General features: G+C 33.6%; 2 protein-coding genes across 2 annotated transcripts; both read right to left on the reverse strand.

Moving 5' to 3' along the window:
- Positions 1-529: 529 nt before the first annotated feature.
- Positions 530-2,644, reverse strand: LOC146532279 (pupal cuticle protein 27-like). The gene is made up of 4 exons (XM_085197768.1): positions 2,633-2,644; positions 1,463-1,694; positions 791-1,039; positions 530-660 (listed from the first exon to the last, which is right to left on the reverse strand). The coding sequence occupies exons 1-4, from the start codon at positions 2,642-2,644 to the stop codon at positions 530-532; spliced, it is 624 nt and encodes a 207-aa protein (XP_085053894.1).
- A 4,920-nt stretch (positions 2,645-7,564) lies between these two features.
- LOC146532280 (uncharacterized) lies at positions 7,565-8,976 on the reverse strand. Its single transcript, XM_085197583.1, has 3 exons — positions 8,841-8,976; positions 8,153-8,672; positions 7,565-7,922 (listed from the first exon to the last, which is right to left on the reverse strand). The coding sequence occupies exons 1-3, from the start codon at positions 8,847-8,849 to the stop codon at positions 7,636-7,638; spliced, it is 816 nt and encodes a 271-aa protein (XP_085053709.1). The 5' UTR covers positions 8,850-8,976; the 3' UTR covers positions 7,565-7,635.
- Positions 8,977-19,777: the final 10,801 nt, after the last annotated feature.

Genomic DNA, 19,777 nt, shown 5'->3' on the forward strand with positions numbered 1-19,777 from the left:
GTTTTAAAGTATCTATGAATTATGAAAAAGTTTGAGAGTCCATTGCAAGAAAGAAAAATATTATAGACGTAGATATAAAGATGAGAAATATTACACAAAATATAGAATTTCGATTAATTCGATTTTAGATAGTTTGTTTTTATTTTATGGAAAGTTGTTTAGTACATTTTGAGAAAATCAACAAAAATCAATATGTTTACTTTTAGATTTGTTCTTCAGTTAATATTGATTCGGTGGCAAAAAATGACCGAAAATTTAAAATCATTCACATTCACTTAAATTGCAAGAAAATGAAATTGATATTGAAATTTTTCAAAGAATTAAAATTCTTAATAACGTAGAATCGCCACGAGATGTCAAAATTAAGTGTAAATAAGATTAGGAGAAAGGGAAGATTAGGATATTTATATGCAGAAATTAAAACAAAAAATTGGCACAAGAATTTTATTAGTAAGAATACAGAATATTAATGAAGATTTACACTAAAAAGATTTTTATAGATTACATAATTATGGCACGATGACTATAATTAATAAGAATATCCGGAGCTAGGATTGTAGCTGCCTGAACCGAAACCTCCAGATCCTGGTTTTCCTTGACTTCCCAAGCTTCCTGAGCTTCCTTGGCTGCCTTGGTTGTCATTTTCTGGGTGGTATTTACCTATTTGTATTGAGACATACAATATTATATTTGATTTTATTATTATTTTTCGTTTGTTTGAATTTGTTACTAATTTTTTTTTTCATTATGGACTTTCAGTTTGGAAAATTGAAAAATAGACGAAACTTACCATCATCGAATATACCAGCGGCTTCATCACGTTCATTTTGCTTCAAAGCCAAGAGGATTTCCTCAGGAGTTGGAGGTGGCACGGGAAGGTGATCACCTTGAGGTCTGTATCCATCTTCTCCTGCGGTAAAGGTGATGGAGTAGATCTTGCCGTCATCACCCTTGTAGGCAAATCCACCACGAGTTTGGCTCACGTCCCCAGATTCTTCACCTTGGATGCCGTTTGATGTCTCATATGAGTAATGGAAGCCTGGAATATTTGTCAATATTTTGAATGATGTAAAGTTAAATTAAGTAGGCCATCGTTGCGCAAAAGCACAAAAGTACGGTGTTAAGTTTCGCTATTTACCATGCAATTTCCCGAATATTAGGCGGAGAAAGGAGTATCTTTAAATTTGATATTTTAAAATACAACGTATAAAATATCAATCTACATAATTTAAAATATATTTTTATTAGAGAGGAAAGTTTTAAATGTACTATAAAATATTTTAAAAGTAGTATTGATGTTATAGGAAAAACAAAAAAATATATTATATATATAACTTTAAAATAAAATAATTATCTTAAAATAGATAAGTCATACAAATTGTATAATCATTTTTATTTAGCTAAAGAGAAAATTCATTAAGTATTTCTTAAATTATCAATATCAGCTATCGAAGTAACTCACCATTATCTTGTATGTCCTGATCTAATTTCAGAATTTCTGCGTGCTTCTCCACTTCTTGCTGTTGTCTCGTGTTGCCTGACCCACCTAGGGCTCCACCGGCACTAGCGCCTCCAGCTCCAAGACTTCCACCTCCAAAGCCACCAGATCCAGACCCTGAGCTGCCTTGGGGAAGATATGTAGCAGAAGGAAGTTGAGCTGCTGATGATACAGCAAGGATTGTGGATGCGATTATCTAGAATTAAGTATTGTAATATTAGGAATAATATTAGAATCCGACGTGGTGCAGTCTGTCACAATGTCTAAATACGGTTGTGGGTTCTATTCCTACTTGGAATTATTTTTTTAATATTCCCATTTGCTCGCTCTGTTATCAAAATAAAGTGCGATGTTGAGTTCTACCGTCCAACACGCAATGTCCTGAAAATACGACAGAAAGTGGGAAAACCGAGAGACTCAACACTAGCTTCCTTCTGCCTACCGTGCTATATAAGAAATACAACGAGAACCTAATAAAATGAAAACACTATTATATAAAAAAAAATAAAAATATGAACTCTCTACTGGGATCGGTCTATTATTACTGACAGGTATATTGTTGCCAATAGACCTGATATAGTATTAGTAGACCGAGTGGCGCGCCGCGCAGTGATTGTTGACGTTACTATCCCACATGATGACAATCTCGTGAAGGCCGAAAAAGAAAAACAATCTAAATATTTGGACCTAGCCCATGAGATTACCGCCATGTGGGATGTCAATGCGACTATCATTGTGCCGATAGTGGTTTCGGTTAACGGTCTAATAGCGAAAAGCCTCGACCAACACCTTAAGAGGCTATCGCTTAGCTGTTGGATCAAGAACCGGATACAGAAGGCAGTGTTACTTGAGACGGCACGTATTGTGCGGAGGTTCCTCTCTCTGGAGCCCTAGCCACCGATGGCTTGGACCCTTGTCCCGCCCTCGGAAGAGTGGTTTTTTATATTTTTAAATGTATCTTTTTTATAATAATTTATATTTAAAAATGTAAAATTTATTCACATATTTAATAAAAGTATATTCAGTGAACTATGTAAGTACTAACTACTATTGCCTATTATTGGCTAGATTTAATTTTAGACCCTAGCTGATTTAAATAAAAAATATCTAAAAAGATATACTAGAAATACTCACCAATAAATGCATTTTGATTAAACTTTTCTCACTGTTCACTGATTTCAATGAATGCAATCGAACTGTACGTAATTTGGAATTCGTATACGTTTTTATATGAAACACAAATATGTAATAGTATAATTAAGAGACGGTTAACACCGATGTCACTGGATCCTTGAGCTTGAAGGTGCGAATGCTTTCTATAAAAATGTTAATATGTAGATTTCATTTTCATAAGGTAAATCTAAATAATATAGAAATAAGTTTTATTAGGGCTTTGTTATTTTTATTTTTTTCAAAGGAAAGATATGAAACTTTTGTACGTTTAACATAGCGCCATCTATTGAATCCTTACCTATTTCCATACAGCCATTAGATATCGCCATCTGTTTAGAATCGTTTGAAGATAACAGATAATCCAAAGTAACTTATAATAAACAAATAATTTGTAATATAATAATATTATAGTAATTATTATAAATTGGGATTTAAGCTATATTATCTTTCAAGTTGGGTCAACTGCACGTAGTGTGCAAATTTGATTAAAATCGGTTCAGTGGTTTAGGAGTCCATCGAGGACAAACAACGTGACGCGTAACTTATATATAATAGTAATCTATCATCATCAGCTCGAGTGAAAGCTTTTTTATATATAAAATTTCCCACGAATGGGATTTGAACCTGGCAAATATTAGTTTTCCCAAAGACGCCTAAACTACAACTCAGTGAAATATTGAAAATATTTTTCATTATAATTTTCACAGGATTGGAAATACTTATAAGGCAAAACGCGGAGTTCAGTTCTGCCAAACAACATTCAATCTTGACACTAAGTTGTCACTGCTGAGAAATAAGAAATAATAAAAACTAATACAGACATCGTCACAAGTCAAAACAAGTGTATACAAATTATTAAGAAATGTCTCTACATAAGATGCTCACGTACGTAATGATATCAAGGTGATGTTAAGGTCATAGAACGTGCGATGCCACTGCTGGTGCTTGTTTCGTGTGACCGAGGAAATTCGACAATTATAATATGTATATTCTTACATCATTTTGAAATTTTTGGCGTTCTAGAACTAGTTGTTTTTAACTTTACGCTTTAGTGACCCCTTTCTCTCCTCCTGGTTTAAAGGTGTAGTATATAAGTAGTGCAAACCTTTGCATAAAGAGATAAGAAGAGATGAGAAAACTAGAAAACATAGTGTTTTGAAAAATAGATACTCTGCTGCTAAAGCTTTTTTTTATGTAAGGAAAATGTTTAATATAAATTAAATAAATTTTAACCATATTATCTATATATATAAAAGGACTTGTCCTCACTGACTGAGGTAAGACGCACGCACAGCCAAAACCGCTGATGGTAGAAACGTGAAATTCGGACAGATATTTACTTTCGTAATCTGGACATCCACTAAGAAGGGATCGAAAAATTTTAACCCTAAAGGAATAAAATAGGGGTTGAAAGTTTGTATGGAAAAATTTTTAAATCGGCACCGATTTTAATAAAATTTGAAATTTAGATTTTTAAAAGTATTTAATTGAATACGTGTTTTATGGTTTTCTAGAATTCTTCCCCCAAGGGTGCAAATAAGGGGTTGAAAGTTTGTATGGAAAAATCTTTAAATCGCCACCGATTTTTATAAAATTTGAAATTCAGACTCTTAAAAATATTTCATTGAACACATGTTTCATGGTTTTCTAGAATTCACCCCCATAAGGGTGCAAACAAGGGGTTGAAAGTTTGTATGGAAAAATCTTTAAATCGCCACCGATTTTTATAAAATTTGAAATTTAGACTCTTAAAAATATATCATTGAACATGTATTTCATGGTTTTCTAGAATTCACCCCCCTAAGAGTGCAAATAAGGGGTTGAAAGTTTGTATGGAAAAATCTATAAATCGCCACCGATTTTTATAAAATTTTAAATTTAGACTCTTAAAAATATTTAATTGAACACATGTTTCATGGTTTATTAGAATTCACCCCTAAATACGCAAGCGAAGCTGCGCGCGTCCGCTAGTTACTTATAATAATAAAATTAAATTAACACATTTATTTTGTTTTACATAAAATATGTTAACGACTTCAACATGACACACATTCACTCGACCGTACTTCCGCTGGAACCCTCGCACAAAGCTCCCCTAGCAAAAAACCCAAGCTGCACCCCCATAGAGCGAACGAACTCCTTTGTTTTTATGCATACCTGGTACTTTTACACCATAAGGGTAGATATTCTATTGTTAGGGCTTTGTCGGTTGGTGCGCGTGCTCACGTTACTAATTTTTCTATGAAATAGGTAGGTATATTGATTTTTTTTACGTCTCATAAAAGTTTTTATGAATGTTTTTGTTAAAATTTGAATAATTTTTTATGGTATTATTATTTGTTTGATTTAAAAAAAACTTTATGTTTTTTAACATAGTATATATTTAAAATATCAATTTTTCTATATAAGAAAAGGTCAGAATTGAATCTTTGCCGACTAAAATTTTTATATAAATTGTACAGTAAAGAAGTAAATAATTTAATTATAACTGTAACCGTAGCGGTCCAAACGAACCTATGGTTCCCACAAGGGGGAATGTGCTATTTTCATTTCCTCGCTCTCATAAGAGACAAAACCCAGCGTTGAGTTCCGTCACTTAACATGCTATATCTGGAAAATTGAGCCTAGAGTGGAGAACAGAGTATATTAATACTACTCTACAGTATGCGGGATCAAGCGTGAAACTAAAAAAATATATAAATATAAAAAATATGAAATTTAGGTAACCTGCATAATAATAATTAATAAATGTTTCTAGCTCCCGGAATACCGAAATTGGGAACCCTTATTCACATGTAGAATTACATACTGGAGTGCTGGGTGGCTGGTTTGTCCTCGATAGATTCCTAAACTACCATATTGATATCCCATATATATAAATCAATTGACCCCGTCGTCCCACAGCGGCACAAGGGTGTGACTGTAACACGACGGTAGTGGGTTCGATCCTCACTCCAGGAAGTGATATATTTATTTACGTTTATATTTTCATTTTTTCGCTCCGGCGTCGACGCAAAGCGCGGCGTTGAGTTCTGCCTCTCAACACACAATGCATCTAGAATTTGGCAGAATAGTGGATAACGGAGTGTCTCATCACTAGGTTTCCTCTGCCTACTTGTTTAATATTACAATGACGTATTCAATCAACTCATTTTTTTTGCCCAATCAACAAAAGAAGCTTTAATTAGTAATAACTATCACAAAAAAGCTTTATAAAAATTAAAAAAAAACGTAACAGGTGCCTTGTCTTCCTCAATTCGAAACCAGTTTGAACAATGAACTGGAACAAAATTATAATTGCCGCCGCCAATTGTGATGAGAGCGTGATGGGAAACATCGTTATCGTTTCTATTTATATTACTTGTTTTGTAAAAAAACTATGTTAACATTTTTGAAATGAAGTCATTTTTATTTCTTGCTAGTTGGTTGATAATGTAGGGTTTCATGTAGTTCGTGGGTAGATTGAAGGTGTGAGTTCATAATTCTTATGAGAAAATCTTATAAATTTTTATAAAAGTAACGGAGTAATTAAATGGCAATAATTTAAATGGAGAATCGGATTATAAAAGCGATGGTTGTTTGTTCGAGTATCATTCGTGGGGATGAATAATTCTCTTCTCTCTGCTTTAATGAGATAGTATGTCATTCAGTAATACCATTCAACACGCATCGTCTCGATTTCGATTTGAATAGTGTTTGACTTTAGTTATCTTTGCCTCCTCTTTAGTATGTGGCGTGAACCTAAAAAAATAATCCTATATTTTAGAACATTGTAAAAAATACAATATTTTTCATAACTATAGATAAAATACGATGACACCTCTCCTTTGAGGTTAATCTTTAATTAATTTAGATTTAATGGTAATATGTTGCATATGAATTTTAAAAGTTAAATTTAAAAAACCTATTTTTATATGAGCAGCATTGGGTTCTACCACTCAACAGTATTGTTTTGGCAAAATTCGTCGAAAAAAATAGAAGGTTCTCTATCTTTATAAACTAGGGAAACTGTGTAATAAATAATTTTATACGTATTTTGTAACAAAAAATACAAGCAATTCACACTCAATTCGTTTTTGCTCATATATTGAATGCAGGCAAATATAATATCGTACAGGTTTTGCCATGCTACAGCAGTACAGTGTCTGACTGTAATCTCGATGGTTGCGGGTTCGGTTCCCACTTTGGGTAATTAATTATTTTCATTTCCGTCCTCGATCGATGTGTTGAGTGCTGGATCTCAAGCTTATAATTATTCTTCTTGCCTTATATTTATTCTATTTATATTCTTTTTGTATTTTTATTGTTTGAATCTAATGAAGTTGAATATTGATTAAGAAAAACACTTGTTAAAGATCACCTTGAATAATTGTTAATTGTAGTTAAAATACTTCCTGGTGAAGAATATCACAATTTGAGCAAAAAAAAATTTAGTAGATTTTAATAGTATTTTAATTACTTTTAAAGCAATAGTAAGTAATATTAAATTAATTATATTGGAATTTCCAGCATAGTTAATATAGTGTAAAAAGTAACAGTGGTACAGTTTATAATTGAAATTGATACAAAAGTTCTGATATAAATGAGCTTTAAACTAAAAATAGCTTAAAGCTCATTTACCATTTATCATCATTAGCTTGTATTGATCCACTGCTGGTTTGATTATAGCACTCAGCACTATTTTATTTCTTTTTTTTAGGGTTTAGGTCAGGTCATTCAGGCCTGTAGGGGCGCATATGCGTGTGACTGTAAACGCAACAGGTTATAGGTTCGATTCCCACTCGAGGAAATATTAAATATTTCCATTTCTTTGCTCAGGTGTCGAGGCAAAGCGCGGCATTGAGTTCCGGCACTCAACATAACTATTCGTAGATATTAAAGTGAAACAAAATATTAGATTAAAATCTTTTATTTGTTATTTTATATATGAACACATTTACAAATTGAGTAAAATTGTTGGCTTATTAATAATGGTAGCCAGTTTGCTCATCAAAAGGTTGTTGAGGGATGTTTTGGGAAGATGAGGACTTGGGGGCCAAGTATTGACGGCTGGCAGCTCCTTGAGGTTGGCCGAAAGACCCTTGGTGACCAAGAGACGCTTGTTGGCCAAGAGAAGCTTGCTGGCCAAAGGCTGGAGAACCGAAAGATGATCCACTGGAGGCTCCAGGGGACAATGGACCAGCGGGAACACCGTAGTTGCTGCTGGGTACAGAGTATTGAGAACCCTGGCTGTATTGTTGACTAGCTCCAACTGTAAAAGGGATTAAGTTTAATTAATATCAGTTTGTTTTTTTTTTGTAATATTTCATTCTATTTTTTTATATACCTTATTTTATTTCAAAAAGTAAGTTTATGCGAAGGAAATATAGTGTTACAACAAGTATATATTGTAAGCTAGACTAAATATATTTAAAAATGATTTTTAGTGGAGCTTATTAAAATTCTAATCATTAACAATGAAATATTAGTTATTTAACTTACATTGGCTAGAAGATCCAGGGAATCCACTAGAGGCACCAGCAGAAGATCTTTGGAAAGGAGGCAGATATTGGTTGGAGAGAGAACCAGAGCTACTCAAGCCATTTGAGCCTTGAGAAGAGCCGATAGAATTGTGACCATTGGCACCGTTTCCATTGGAACCAAATCCGTTAGAGCTATGCCCGCTTGAGCCAAATCCATTGGAACTAAGATCGTTAGATCCAAGTCCGTTGGAACTGTGTCCACTGGAACCAAATCCATTGGAACTGCCTCCATTTGATCCAAATCCATTGGAACTATGCCCGTTAGCACCGAATCCATTTGATCCCAGGCCACTGGACCCAAAAGAGCTTTGGCCGTTTAATCCAGAGCTTCCAGAGTTAAGACCTCCATTGGCACCAAAGCTCTTAGAAGCAGCTCCATTAAAACCACCATGGGCGCTGTTGTCAGGAGGAAGATAAGATCGCTCAAGATGTTCAAGACGACCAGCAGACGCAGCAGCGATTAAAGCAGCAACAACAAACTGAAACACATATTCGTTTTCATTAAATAAGATAATAATTTCTGAAAGAACACTATATATTACTGAGTAAATTAAAAAAGGAGCTTAAACGATAAATCTCTATTAAAAAGAATTCACAGAAATCAAATTACTGTACTAGACTAAAACAAATGGTACCAAATATATTACCAATTTCATTTTTAGGTCGGTGGAGGTACTTCCAAATGTGAAGCTCAAGTTGAACTGTGCTTAGAGGAGGCAGACTGACCTAATATATACAAGACCAGATCGTAATCCTGAACATCGTTCGTGACGTAATAAAAAGATAATAAACCTCAAGATATGATAGGACGAATAATTAGCCGGCGCTTTTTTTTAACCGACCTCGTCTGTCAAGCATCATTCAAGGATGTTTAATTAATTTCAGTAAGTAATTGAAAATGATATAATGAAAGCTCTATTAGGCCTTAGTTGTGGATCGTGATTATAATTGTGAATTCGTGATTAGAGAAGCATTATGAATTAACTTAATTTCATTTTGCAATCGTATGGTATTTTTTTTGGAGTATGCGATGCGGGTTTTGGAGTCACGTATCTAGTGTTTTGCTCTTTGCTAATGCTGAATTTCGTTGGATTTATTTAGGTTTGTTTAATTGTATGATGTAAGTGAAGGTAGAGTGAAATATCAATGGATATCCTCTTAACATTTCACGAAAGATAATTAATAATTTAGATATGTATAAGATTGTCGGTCTTAAAATTGTGGCAGCGATATATGTGACTGTTAACGCGTATTTCGATTCCCACTGGGATAATTAATGGGAGATTATTTTCATTTATTACTAATTAGGTCAAATAAAAATTATTGAATCTATCCTACCCTATTACCTATAATGTAGTAATATCCTGTGAATATATAATAAAATAAAATTGTAGAAAAATAATATTTTTTTAACGTTAACCTTTGTTACACAAAATGACTAACACTTTGAATACTTTTTTTGCATAGAATATAAAATTTGAGGATCCAGATCAGGTTGAAGAAAATATATAAATATATAAATAATTAAATATTGCACGAGCTTTAAAGTTAACTGATAAACTAACATTAGCATTATTTTTCCCTCATAGCCGGGCAGGCCGAGGTAATGTAGAGTACCTACCGCCCAACTATCGAGGCACTTCGTGTTGAATAGTGAAACTCAACACTACACTTTATCTATCTAAAATAAAATGAAAATAGCTTTATCTCTAATTTTTATTTATTTATAATGGACATAATTTTAGGTATACGACAAAGGTACACATGTGTGACAGGTTGTGAGCTCTATTCCTACTCGAAGAAATTAAATATTTAATATTTTCAGCGTGGCGTTAAGTTCTGCCTTCTCCAGAATTCGGCATAAAGTGTAGAGCGGAGTGCCTTAACACTAGTCTTCCTCTCCCAACCCTACTTTCGGGAAACCCTACAGCGTGAAGCTGAAAAAAAAAATTCATTCCCCCGAGTGGAAATGTAACCCACGGCCTTTATGTTTACTGTCAGTCGCTGATCCACTGTGCCATGGTAACCTTAACTGAAAATAATTTTAAATTATCTTTTTTTATTTCTTTTATTGATATATTTTTTTATAAAACGTACTAAATTTAAAAATCTAAAGGTAAATCGATTAAGTAAAATGTATTATTAAAGTAAACGGATATTCTGTATGTTATTGTTATAATCCACTCAACATTGACTTATAAGAATTAGCCATATGACATTTGTTGAACCAAATTTGATGCAATTCTAAGAAAAATATATATTTATTTTTTATGTTTACGGATTTCTTGTATTTTTAGAATGTAGTGACATATTTTATATAAAATAACGGAACCGGTAGGTTTATTAAGGTAGGCGGTGATACCGCCACTCAACACGCAATGCCACTATAATTTAGGCAAAAGTGGGAAACGGAAGTGTCTTAATGGGAACGAAGTGTCTTAACACTAGGTTCCCAGGTTCCCTCTGCGTATTCTTCTATGTGCGTGTACAGCGTGAAGCTAAACAATACAGTGGCTTTGATGGACGAACAAAGAAAACCTATAAAGTAAATAATATCTGTCTGTAAAGTTTCAGTTTTTTTTTTCGCTTTTCTACGGAACCTATTAAAATATAGTATTATAGTTATATTCTTTAATTACTTTTAAATGTGTTGTATATATAGAATAAAAACGATAATTAAATAACGCGTTTTATTTTAAATATTTAAAAAATGCCGTAGCAACAAAGCTTTTAAGTTTTTATGATAAGTACAATAGACTAAAAGGTTACTTTAATGTAATAAAAAATCTGAAATTAAATCATCTTCACGCTGTATTCTGCACACCTACCCTACAGGTAGAGGGAATCTAGTCTTAAGAATTATCTGAGGCATTGCGTGTAGAGTGGCGGAACTAAACGCCGGGTTTTTGCCTTGGTGCCAGAGAGAAGTGGAAATATAAATTTAAATAAATATTCAGCGGAAAGTGGGAGCGGAGTGTCTAGGTTCACTCTGCCTACTGATATATTTTTAACAATTTTATTAAGAAAGTACATTAAACTTTTTCATCGGTTGCTTTTCATTTTTGCTTTAATTTTTTTTTTTGAATTCAATTTTCACTTCCATTCAATTATCTTTTGACAATATCGTACTTCGATAATCGCGGCGAAACGTAATTCAACCAATCGATAAAATATACGTGCGGTTTCAATAAAAAAAATTTGTATGTCCCGGACCTGATTTCGGAACACCGGGGTACAGAGGCAAAAAAGGAGACAGTCTCACGTTATGTATACCTAAAATTAAAAAAAGTTACTTTTGAATTGTATACTAAAACGCTTATTTCCGAACGGCAAAGTTGTCGAAGTAGACGCTCTGTGTCTCAATTTTTGCATAATTTATTTTGAGGATATTACGAGATTAGTGGCGGAACTCTACGTCGCACTTTGTCTACCAAAGCGGGCAACAATAAAAGATAATAATCATTATTAAAGTTGTATGCGGCCATCGTAACACACTCGAGAAATTAAATATTTAATAACATTTATCTCTTGCCTCTGGTGTCAAAGCCAAGTGCGACATGGTGGAAAGTGGAGAACGGAAGGATCTTAATGGGAACGAAGTGTTTTAACACTACGATCTCAAGTTCCTTCTGTCTAGCCTATTATGTCAAGTCGGACTCGCCCACCGAAGCTTCCGTACCATTTGTAAAAATTAACACATAACAGTAGTAAGAACTTAAGAACTAAGTGTATGAACTCTAGGTTCCCGGGTTCCCTCTACCCCGCTATGTCCAAAATATAGCGTGCAGCTAAGAGAATACGAGTACCAACCACAGCTAAAGATTATAAAACAATATTTCATTCAAATATTCACATATTATATTTGATGATGGGCATCATCATACAAATTAAAGTGATCCATCAATAAATGTAAATAAAAAAATAACTTTTCAAACATCTTCAATACAATATCTTAACACTATAAGTTTAGGTATTTTTGTTAAAAGTATAAAAAAAATTGGAAAAAAATCATTCAATGAATCCACTTAAGCAATTACCGTCTGATTCAAGAGTCTCTTAGTAACATATAAAATAATAATAAGAAGTATTTATGGCTACCTCGTTTTTATTGATTATATTATATTTAATAATGTTATTTATATATTTCTGTTTGTACGCAATGACAGACAGACAGCAGAACTAATAACTTATTCGGAGAAATGATGTGATTTCTACCACTATATATCCTTTGTCTAGAATTCTGGTGAAAACTGTAGAATATAATTTTTTGATTCTAGGTTTTCCTGCCTTGCTATGGGGAATTGAGTTTGCAGTCTAAAATTAAGTCCAAGTGTGAGTCGGACTCATGCAGAAAGTGTTCCGTACTATTATCTATACAAACGGCAAAAAAACACGTTTTTAGTGTGAGAGTCCGCTTGAATATTTATTTCATTCTGCTTTTTAGAATTTGTTGTCAAAAAGCGGCAACAGAAATATTTCATCTGTGAAAATTTCAATTTTTAAACTATCACGGCTAATAAGGTAAAGCTTGGAGACAGACGGACGGATAGACAAACAGACAGACGGATGCCCATTGGAGTGTTTAAGGTCCAGTTTTACGATTTGAGTAGGGAACTCTAAAAAGTATACATATTTTTATTATCAACATAAGTGCATCTATGGTCTAAATAAATCAGCTTCCCGCTGTATCCCACGTACAGCAGGGTAGGCAGAGGGAACCTATTGTTAAGACACTCCGTTCTCCACTTTCCGCCGAGTTCTGGAGGCATTGCGTGTTGAGTGGCAGATCTCAAAACCACGCTTTGCATAGTTACCAGAGCGAGGAGATGAAAATGTTAAATATTTCATTTCCTCGAGTGGGAGTCGAACCCACAACCTTTCCCATGCTTGGTTTTAAATAATACTACTGTATAATTATTTTAATAGCTTTGTTTAAACCAAGAAGTAAGCATCTGCTCCGTGGTTTAAAGTACTTGTGTACGTCCGATTAGTTTTCGTGTTAAAATAATTGATGTTGCCGGTACAAATCAATTACGCCTTGATGTTTTTTTTTCTTTTTTATAGTAAGGTTGTCTTTATACTAGAAATACATGTAATAGTAATTATTACTGATACATTTTTAAAATGTAAAAAAAACTTTTTTTAGAAATATATAAAAATTTTGGACGAGTTCCTAGAGATGTGGGTTAGAGTCCTGCTACGTTCAATTTTTTACTTATAGAGGCCAATCGTGGCGCAGGGGCACAAAATATGCTATGAAATCGACTGAATGTGGGTTTGATCCTCACTTGAGGACAAGATATATTTATTAAAATTTATATTTTGATTTCTTTGGTCTGGTGTCGAGGCAAAGAGCGGCGTTGAATTCCGCCACTCAACAAGCAATGCCTTCAGAATTCGGCGAAAAGTGTTATTCCACAAAATGGGATTGAATCGACAACAACTATAAAGTAAAATATTTCATACCTCAACCATGATGGCGTTTAAATAATAACTAAATATGTTATACGTTTGTAGGTAGCCTTATTTGTATGGATATTCTATTTAATATGACCTTTTCGTTAGATTTGTGAGAAACGGAACTTGTTGTGTTTAAGACACGAATGATTAGAGCTATTTGATTACTGTTGGTATACTGTTTTTATCAGAACCTATGACGTCATCAGAACGGCGTCTGCCTGTAATAATTATGTGTTCTATTCTAACTCAGGGTATTGTTCATACCTCTAAGGAGATTATTTATTTAAGAAAGAATGTGGAGAGCGGAATGAAAGCCTAAATAAGAGTGAAATTTTAAAAATAACCTTAAAGAATAAACGCTCCGGTGGCACGGCGTCTGATTGTAAACGTGACGACTGTGGGTTCGATGCTCATTCAGGGGAATGTTTTTGTTCATTATCTCGCTATGATGTTTTTGTTCATTATCTCTCTCGCAATATCTGATGTCGAGGCAAAGAGCGGCGTTGAGTTCCGCCACTTAACATGCAATGACTCCAGAATTCGGCAAAAAGTGGAGAACAAAGGGGCTTAACACTAGGTTCCCTCTGCCTACTCTGCTGTGTACGGGATACAGCGTGAAGCTATTTTGCAGCGTGAAATGATTTTGCGGGACCATTTTGTGCTCCGTGCTACGACGGTCCCAATTATATACCTATAACATAAAAAATACACAAAAGATCATAAACCTTAATTTACAACCTTAGTCAATCCTATAAGTAGACTATAGTAGGTAGTTGTTGTTATAAATAATGTATTTGCAATTAAAAGTGCCGCCATACGTACTTCTCTCAGCTTCTCAAGATTTACGCGCGAGCGTGATGGCTCGCAGCATCCATGTAATGTACCATTAAGTTATGTTAGGGGAGTCAATACATTTGTTCGCATATGTTATAAGTACAAATTCAAATAGTGTGGTGTTTGAACTTATGGTTTTCTACAACCTTGTAGGGATATTATACAAAACTGATCGTAAACATGTTTATTATGTTGTTTGAACGGTAGTGTTTATTGAAATTTAAGCTGTAGTAGTTCCGAAGGAAAGAAAGAAATAATATAATAAGAATAAATATATTTTATATTAACAAACAGCAGCAGGCAGCAGAGTAGGCAGGGGGAACCTAATATTAAAACACTCCATTCTCCATTATCCGCCGAATTCTAGAGACATTGCGTGCTGAGTGGTGGAACTCAACGCCGCGCTTTGCCTAGACACCAAAGCAAAGAAAATGGAAATATTAAATATTTCATTACTCAAGCGACTGAATCTACAACCTGTCGCGTTTACAGTCACATATTGTACCTTTGCGTATAAGAAATGTTTACATAGCACTTGGAGTATACTGTACAAAGTAGAATTCTACGATAACAAGCTTCGTAAATGTATCAAATATACACTTACTGAAATGCTGTATAATAAACAATATTTATTTAAATAAATCACAGGAAAATTTGTTCTCACAACATAGCACATTGAATGAATGTAGATAAAGCCAGTAAATATCCTGCCTGAGACATAAGAAGAACCAGGGTAAGAAAGTCACTGCTTCACTTAACCTACAAATACAAGCAAAGGGAATCTAATATTAAAACATTCGGTCTCCTACTCACTAAGTATTGATGATTGATAAAACTCATCTACGTATTCTATCTTGTTACCAGAGCGAAAAAATACAAATAATTCATTACCCCGATGGGGATTCGAATCTACAATTGTTGCGCTTACAATGAGAGTCCAATCTACAAAATCTGTAATACAAATAAAACCAATACTTCTAATTTATTGAAAGAAAAATATTTAAATATTTTCTATTACGAACGAATGTATATACTCCCCATATTCTATAGAGTCATGGCAACACATTACATTACTAACCTAATATGGACACTCTGGTTACGAGTGAGTTGAGGTCGAATCTTCTTCAGATCATCGTTTGAACTAAATAGATAATTTGTTTATATATTTGAATCTTTTTATGGCATTATAGGTTAATACTTATATAGAAACAGGCGTATAAGATTTTTTTTAAGGCCAGCCGTGGCATAGAGGCATACGGGCACTGTAAACACATCTGGTTGTGGGTTCGATACCTCTAGAGGAAATTAAATATTTTTATTTCTTTGCTCTGGATCCACAGATCAACACCTCCAGAATTTGGCGGAACATGGGGAACGGAGAACGAGCACACTAGGTTCCCTCTGCCTACAGTAAATAGGTAAGCTGTGTGTATAAGAATTTTGACCGTATGGTTTAATGGTCCGAGCGTGCGGACGTTTTGCAAGAAGCACGGGTTCAAATACCGGTTCAAATTCCGCTACGTTCAAATTTTCTAAAAAAATCTTTCTTTTTTTTTCCTAAATTTAAACGGAATATTGCTTTAAAATGATGGGCCTAATTTTGGAGACAATGCAAAACATATGTCATATGGAACTTATCGCCACAATTTGTCTTGTCACCAGAATTGAGGAAATTAAACAATAATTCATGTCTATAAGTGAAAATCGAACCCATAACCGTCGTGCTTACCATCAGATACAGTCCCGCCCTGATGGCCTCCTTTGCTAACTTATACAACTGAGATCTGAATTAAATTATCAAAACAAGCATATTCTCAAGTGGTATTCGAATCTAAGCCCACGTTTAGTTGAAGTCTTAATTGCGAATTATTATTATAAATAACATACAGCTCATCTATACATATAATAAAATTGTAACTGGTCGTTGTTTGTACGTGGGAGATATATAAGAAAAAATGTATTCATTAAATTAGAGCATTTATTAATGTAATGGAATCCAAAACAATTTGTTTTGTCTGTTGGTCTCTGCGTTTGTTCACGCTAATCATAGAAACGACTTAACTAATTTTAATGCAGTTTCCATTGTTTGACAAACAAAATTTTTGATAAACTTCCTTCAACAATTAGTGTTTATTTTATTTCAGTCGGTTCATAAATGAAAAAGTTATGTCAATACAAGGAAAATTGCATGCGACAATAATGCTACAAAATATCTATTTTATTTAATTACATGATTCTTTAGCCATCGATTGGGTATTGTCATTAAAATGATAAATGATTAATAGTCATTAGATCATGAAAATAATTGATGATACTTAAATAAAGATGATACAATAAACAATTGTGTAGTACAAGCGGGCGAAGCCGCAAGAGGGTGGCTAGTTCAATATAATGCGTCAATATAGGACGTTTATCATTATATTGAATAAATAACATAATTTACGGATATAAGACATAAATAATAATCAGAACTTTATTATGTACTTTATAATTTTAATTGTGATTGTTGCCATTACAATTACGTCAGGCGTTTATGATTTAATACCTTGACTAATGTACGATGTTCTTAGTCGTTTTGTTTTTAATTCACATATATATTACTGTATCGACTGTATTTGTTGTTTAGAGAACGGTTGTGGGTCTAGTAAGACAAAAAGAGGTATTTAGTTCCCCCGCTCAAATCATAGTGTCTTAAATTCAGACCGAAAACAGAGAGTGGAGAAATTGTCTTGATATTAGATTATCTTTACATAACCTAGCCTTAAGCGGAGTAAAATTTTAAGCTGAAATAATAATAATTAAAAAATAAAAATTATAATAATTAATAATTAAGCTTCACGCTATTATATTCTCCATATATTCTTCTTCGTTATGTCAAAATATATTTTACGTCTTTGTTAAGTCATAAAATATTTTAATTCTTAACCGCCGACGAGAAACGAAAAACAGGGGTGTTATAAATTTGACCCCTTTATGTGTCTGTCTATGGCATCGTAACTCCAGAACGGAAAGACCGAAAAACACTAATGCGAAAATAATGAAAATATTAAATATTTCACTTCCTCGAGTGGTAATCGAACCGACAACCAATCCCCACGACTAGCCTCTACATTATATCTACATATATATACAACTAAAAAAACATAATAAACAAATAATAAAATTGATTGATGCGTTCACATTACAAAACATTAAGATTATATCCTTTCAAATCCAGGCCAAAGCGAAATAAGTATTATGTTGGACGTGTCTGAATGCTAAGTAGTGTTTAAGATGTTCGCTTAAATATTGCAAAAGATGATCTCTTTGTGTCCTTTTTAGGTGCAGTGGTGGATTTGAAGTTCTGGGTTCGATATTTTTAAGTAGGCTATTGTTGTAGAGGTCAGTCGTGGTGTATGTGAGATTCCAACTCGAGGACCTTGAATATTTAGTCTCTCTCTCTCTCTCTCTCTCTCTTTCTTTGGTAACTACACAAAGCACGGCGTCGAGTGCTGCTACTCAATTTCTTTCTTAGTAGGGCATCTTCATACTAGGTTTCCAGGATCCCTCTGCCTACTCTGGCACGTGTGAGATACAAGCGAGAACAGCTAAACAAAAAAAGGGATACTCATAATCAAACTTGTAAAGCTAAGAATATAGTTCATTTAGACACTATATTTAACTTCACGCTGTATTCCTCATTTAGCAGGGTAAGTAAAAGTAGTGTTAAGGCAATATGTTCCCAAGTTTCCTTTCAATTTTCGAGACATTCATTACATGTAGAGTACGGTACTCAACGCCGCACTTAAAAATATTTAGATACTATTCTGCTTAATGAGTTTTAAATTTAAAAAACATATTTCAAAACCCAAAAAGTTAAGTTAAATCCAATAAGCCAATTGTGCTAGATAATATAGATTACATCCAAGAAATATAATAATTTACAGTAATTACGGTAATTTTGCATAAGCTAAGCCTAATTTGTTTAAATCTAGACTCGGACATGACTGATATAAGGAGTCGAGGTCTATCATTAATAATTTTGACTGTACTAATGATTGAGAAGTGAGGTTGTTTGGTGATTTAATAAAAGATATGTTTTGTTTCCTTCTTACATATATATCCTATATCTTATAAAACAAAGTCGCTTTTCGTGTCTGTCTGTTGTTTCTAACTCTTCTTTTTCTAAACCACCCAACGGATTTTGATGCGGTTTTCACCATTAGGTCGAATATTTTCCGTAGAAGGTTTATATATAGTTTATTATTTGTACATTCTTATGTAAATTAACATAAATACGATAAATGTGTATAAAGTCCTACCCGTTGAGACACTTTCGCGCATGCGCTGCTTTAATGGTAAGTACTACATGAAAAAATGTACTGGAGTATTGTTCCTCTTAATAAGATCTACAAAAAAGTCCGCGACAGCATATTCGTATCTTTTAAGAATAACGTGTAGTGATCATTTTTCTGTCTAAAGATAACAATTTCAATATATTTTTTATTGTGAGTCATATTTTTCCATAATGGTAATCCTTATCCTTTAAAATAATTTATTAATTTGCTACGTTAAACGACAATAAAATTTGCTTTTACACTATTTCGAAATTGCGAATAGTTTTACAGAAAAAAGCATTTAAATGTTAACACATCCCGCCGTTGACACATCAGCTGTATGTTACTCAAGTTTCACTTATCCCTTACTCTCAGCATATAAATAAATATATTAGTTACGTTGGCCATTTAATATAGATCAAAACTGTCTTTTACTGTTTTTCATTTTAATAAGTACTTTAGAAGTTGTTACAATATCAAAAAATCCTTGCTGCGAAACGGCTCGCCACTCGCCATGCGTCCGACGCGCCCGCCTGCCTTACACGCATCAGTGATTCAGTGGTAGAATGCTCGCCTGCCACGCGGGCGGCCCGGGTTCGATTCCCGGCCGATGCACGTAGTGCTTGCTTTTCATCAGGGACAGAATACTCTCTTCAGCATTAGCCACAAGCTCGAAAAAAAAACCCGCCTGCCTTTATGGCAACGAAGATTTAGATGCGTTTGCACGTGGATTTGGATAATTGGAGTTGAATGTATTATTTCAGCGCGATATATTTGGTTTCATATTTTTTGTAGTAGTTATTAGTAGGTAGGTTTTTGTTTATAATTTCTTCCGTTTAAAAATAGTCATTTAACCATCTAAAAATATTCATTTAAATATATTTTAATAAGTACTTAGAAAAGATTAGTAGCACAGATTTAAAATTACGGTACCTACTAAAAAATCCTTGCTGTGTTTCCAATGTGAAACTACG

This window comes from Heliconius melpomene, chromosome 14 (genome assembly GCF_056956725.1).
Source record: "Heliconius melpomene rosina isolate 202511_hmr_F chromosome 14, ASM5695672v1, whole genome shotgun sequence".
NCBI classification, from domain to species: domain Eukaryota; kingdom Metazoa; phylum Arthropoda; class Insecta; order Lepidoptera; family Nymphalidae; genus Heliconius; species Heliconius melpomene.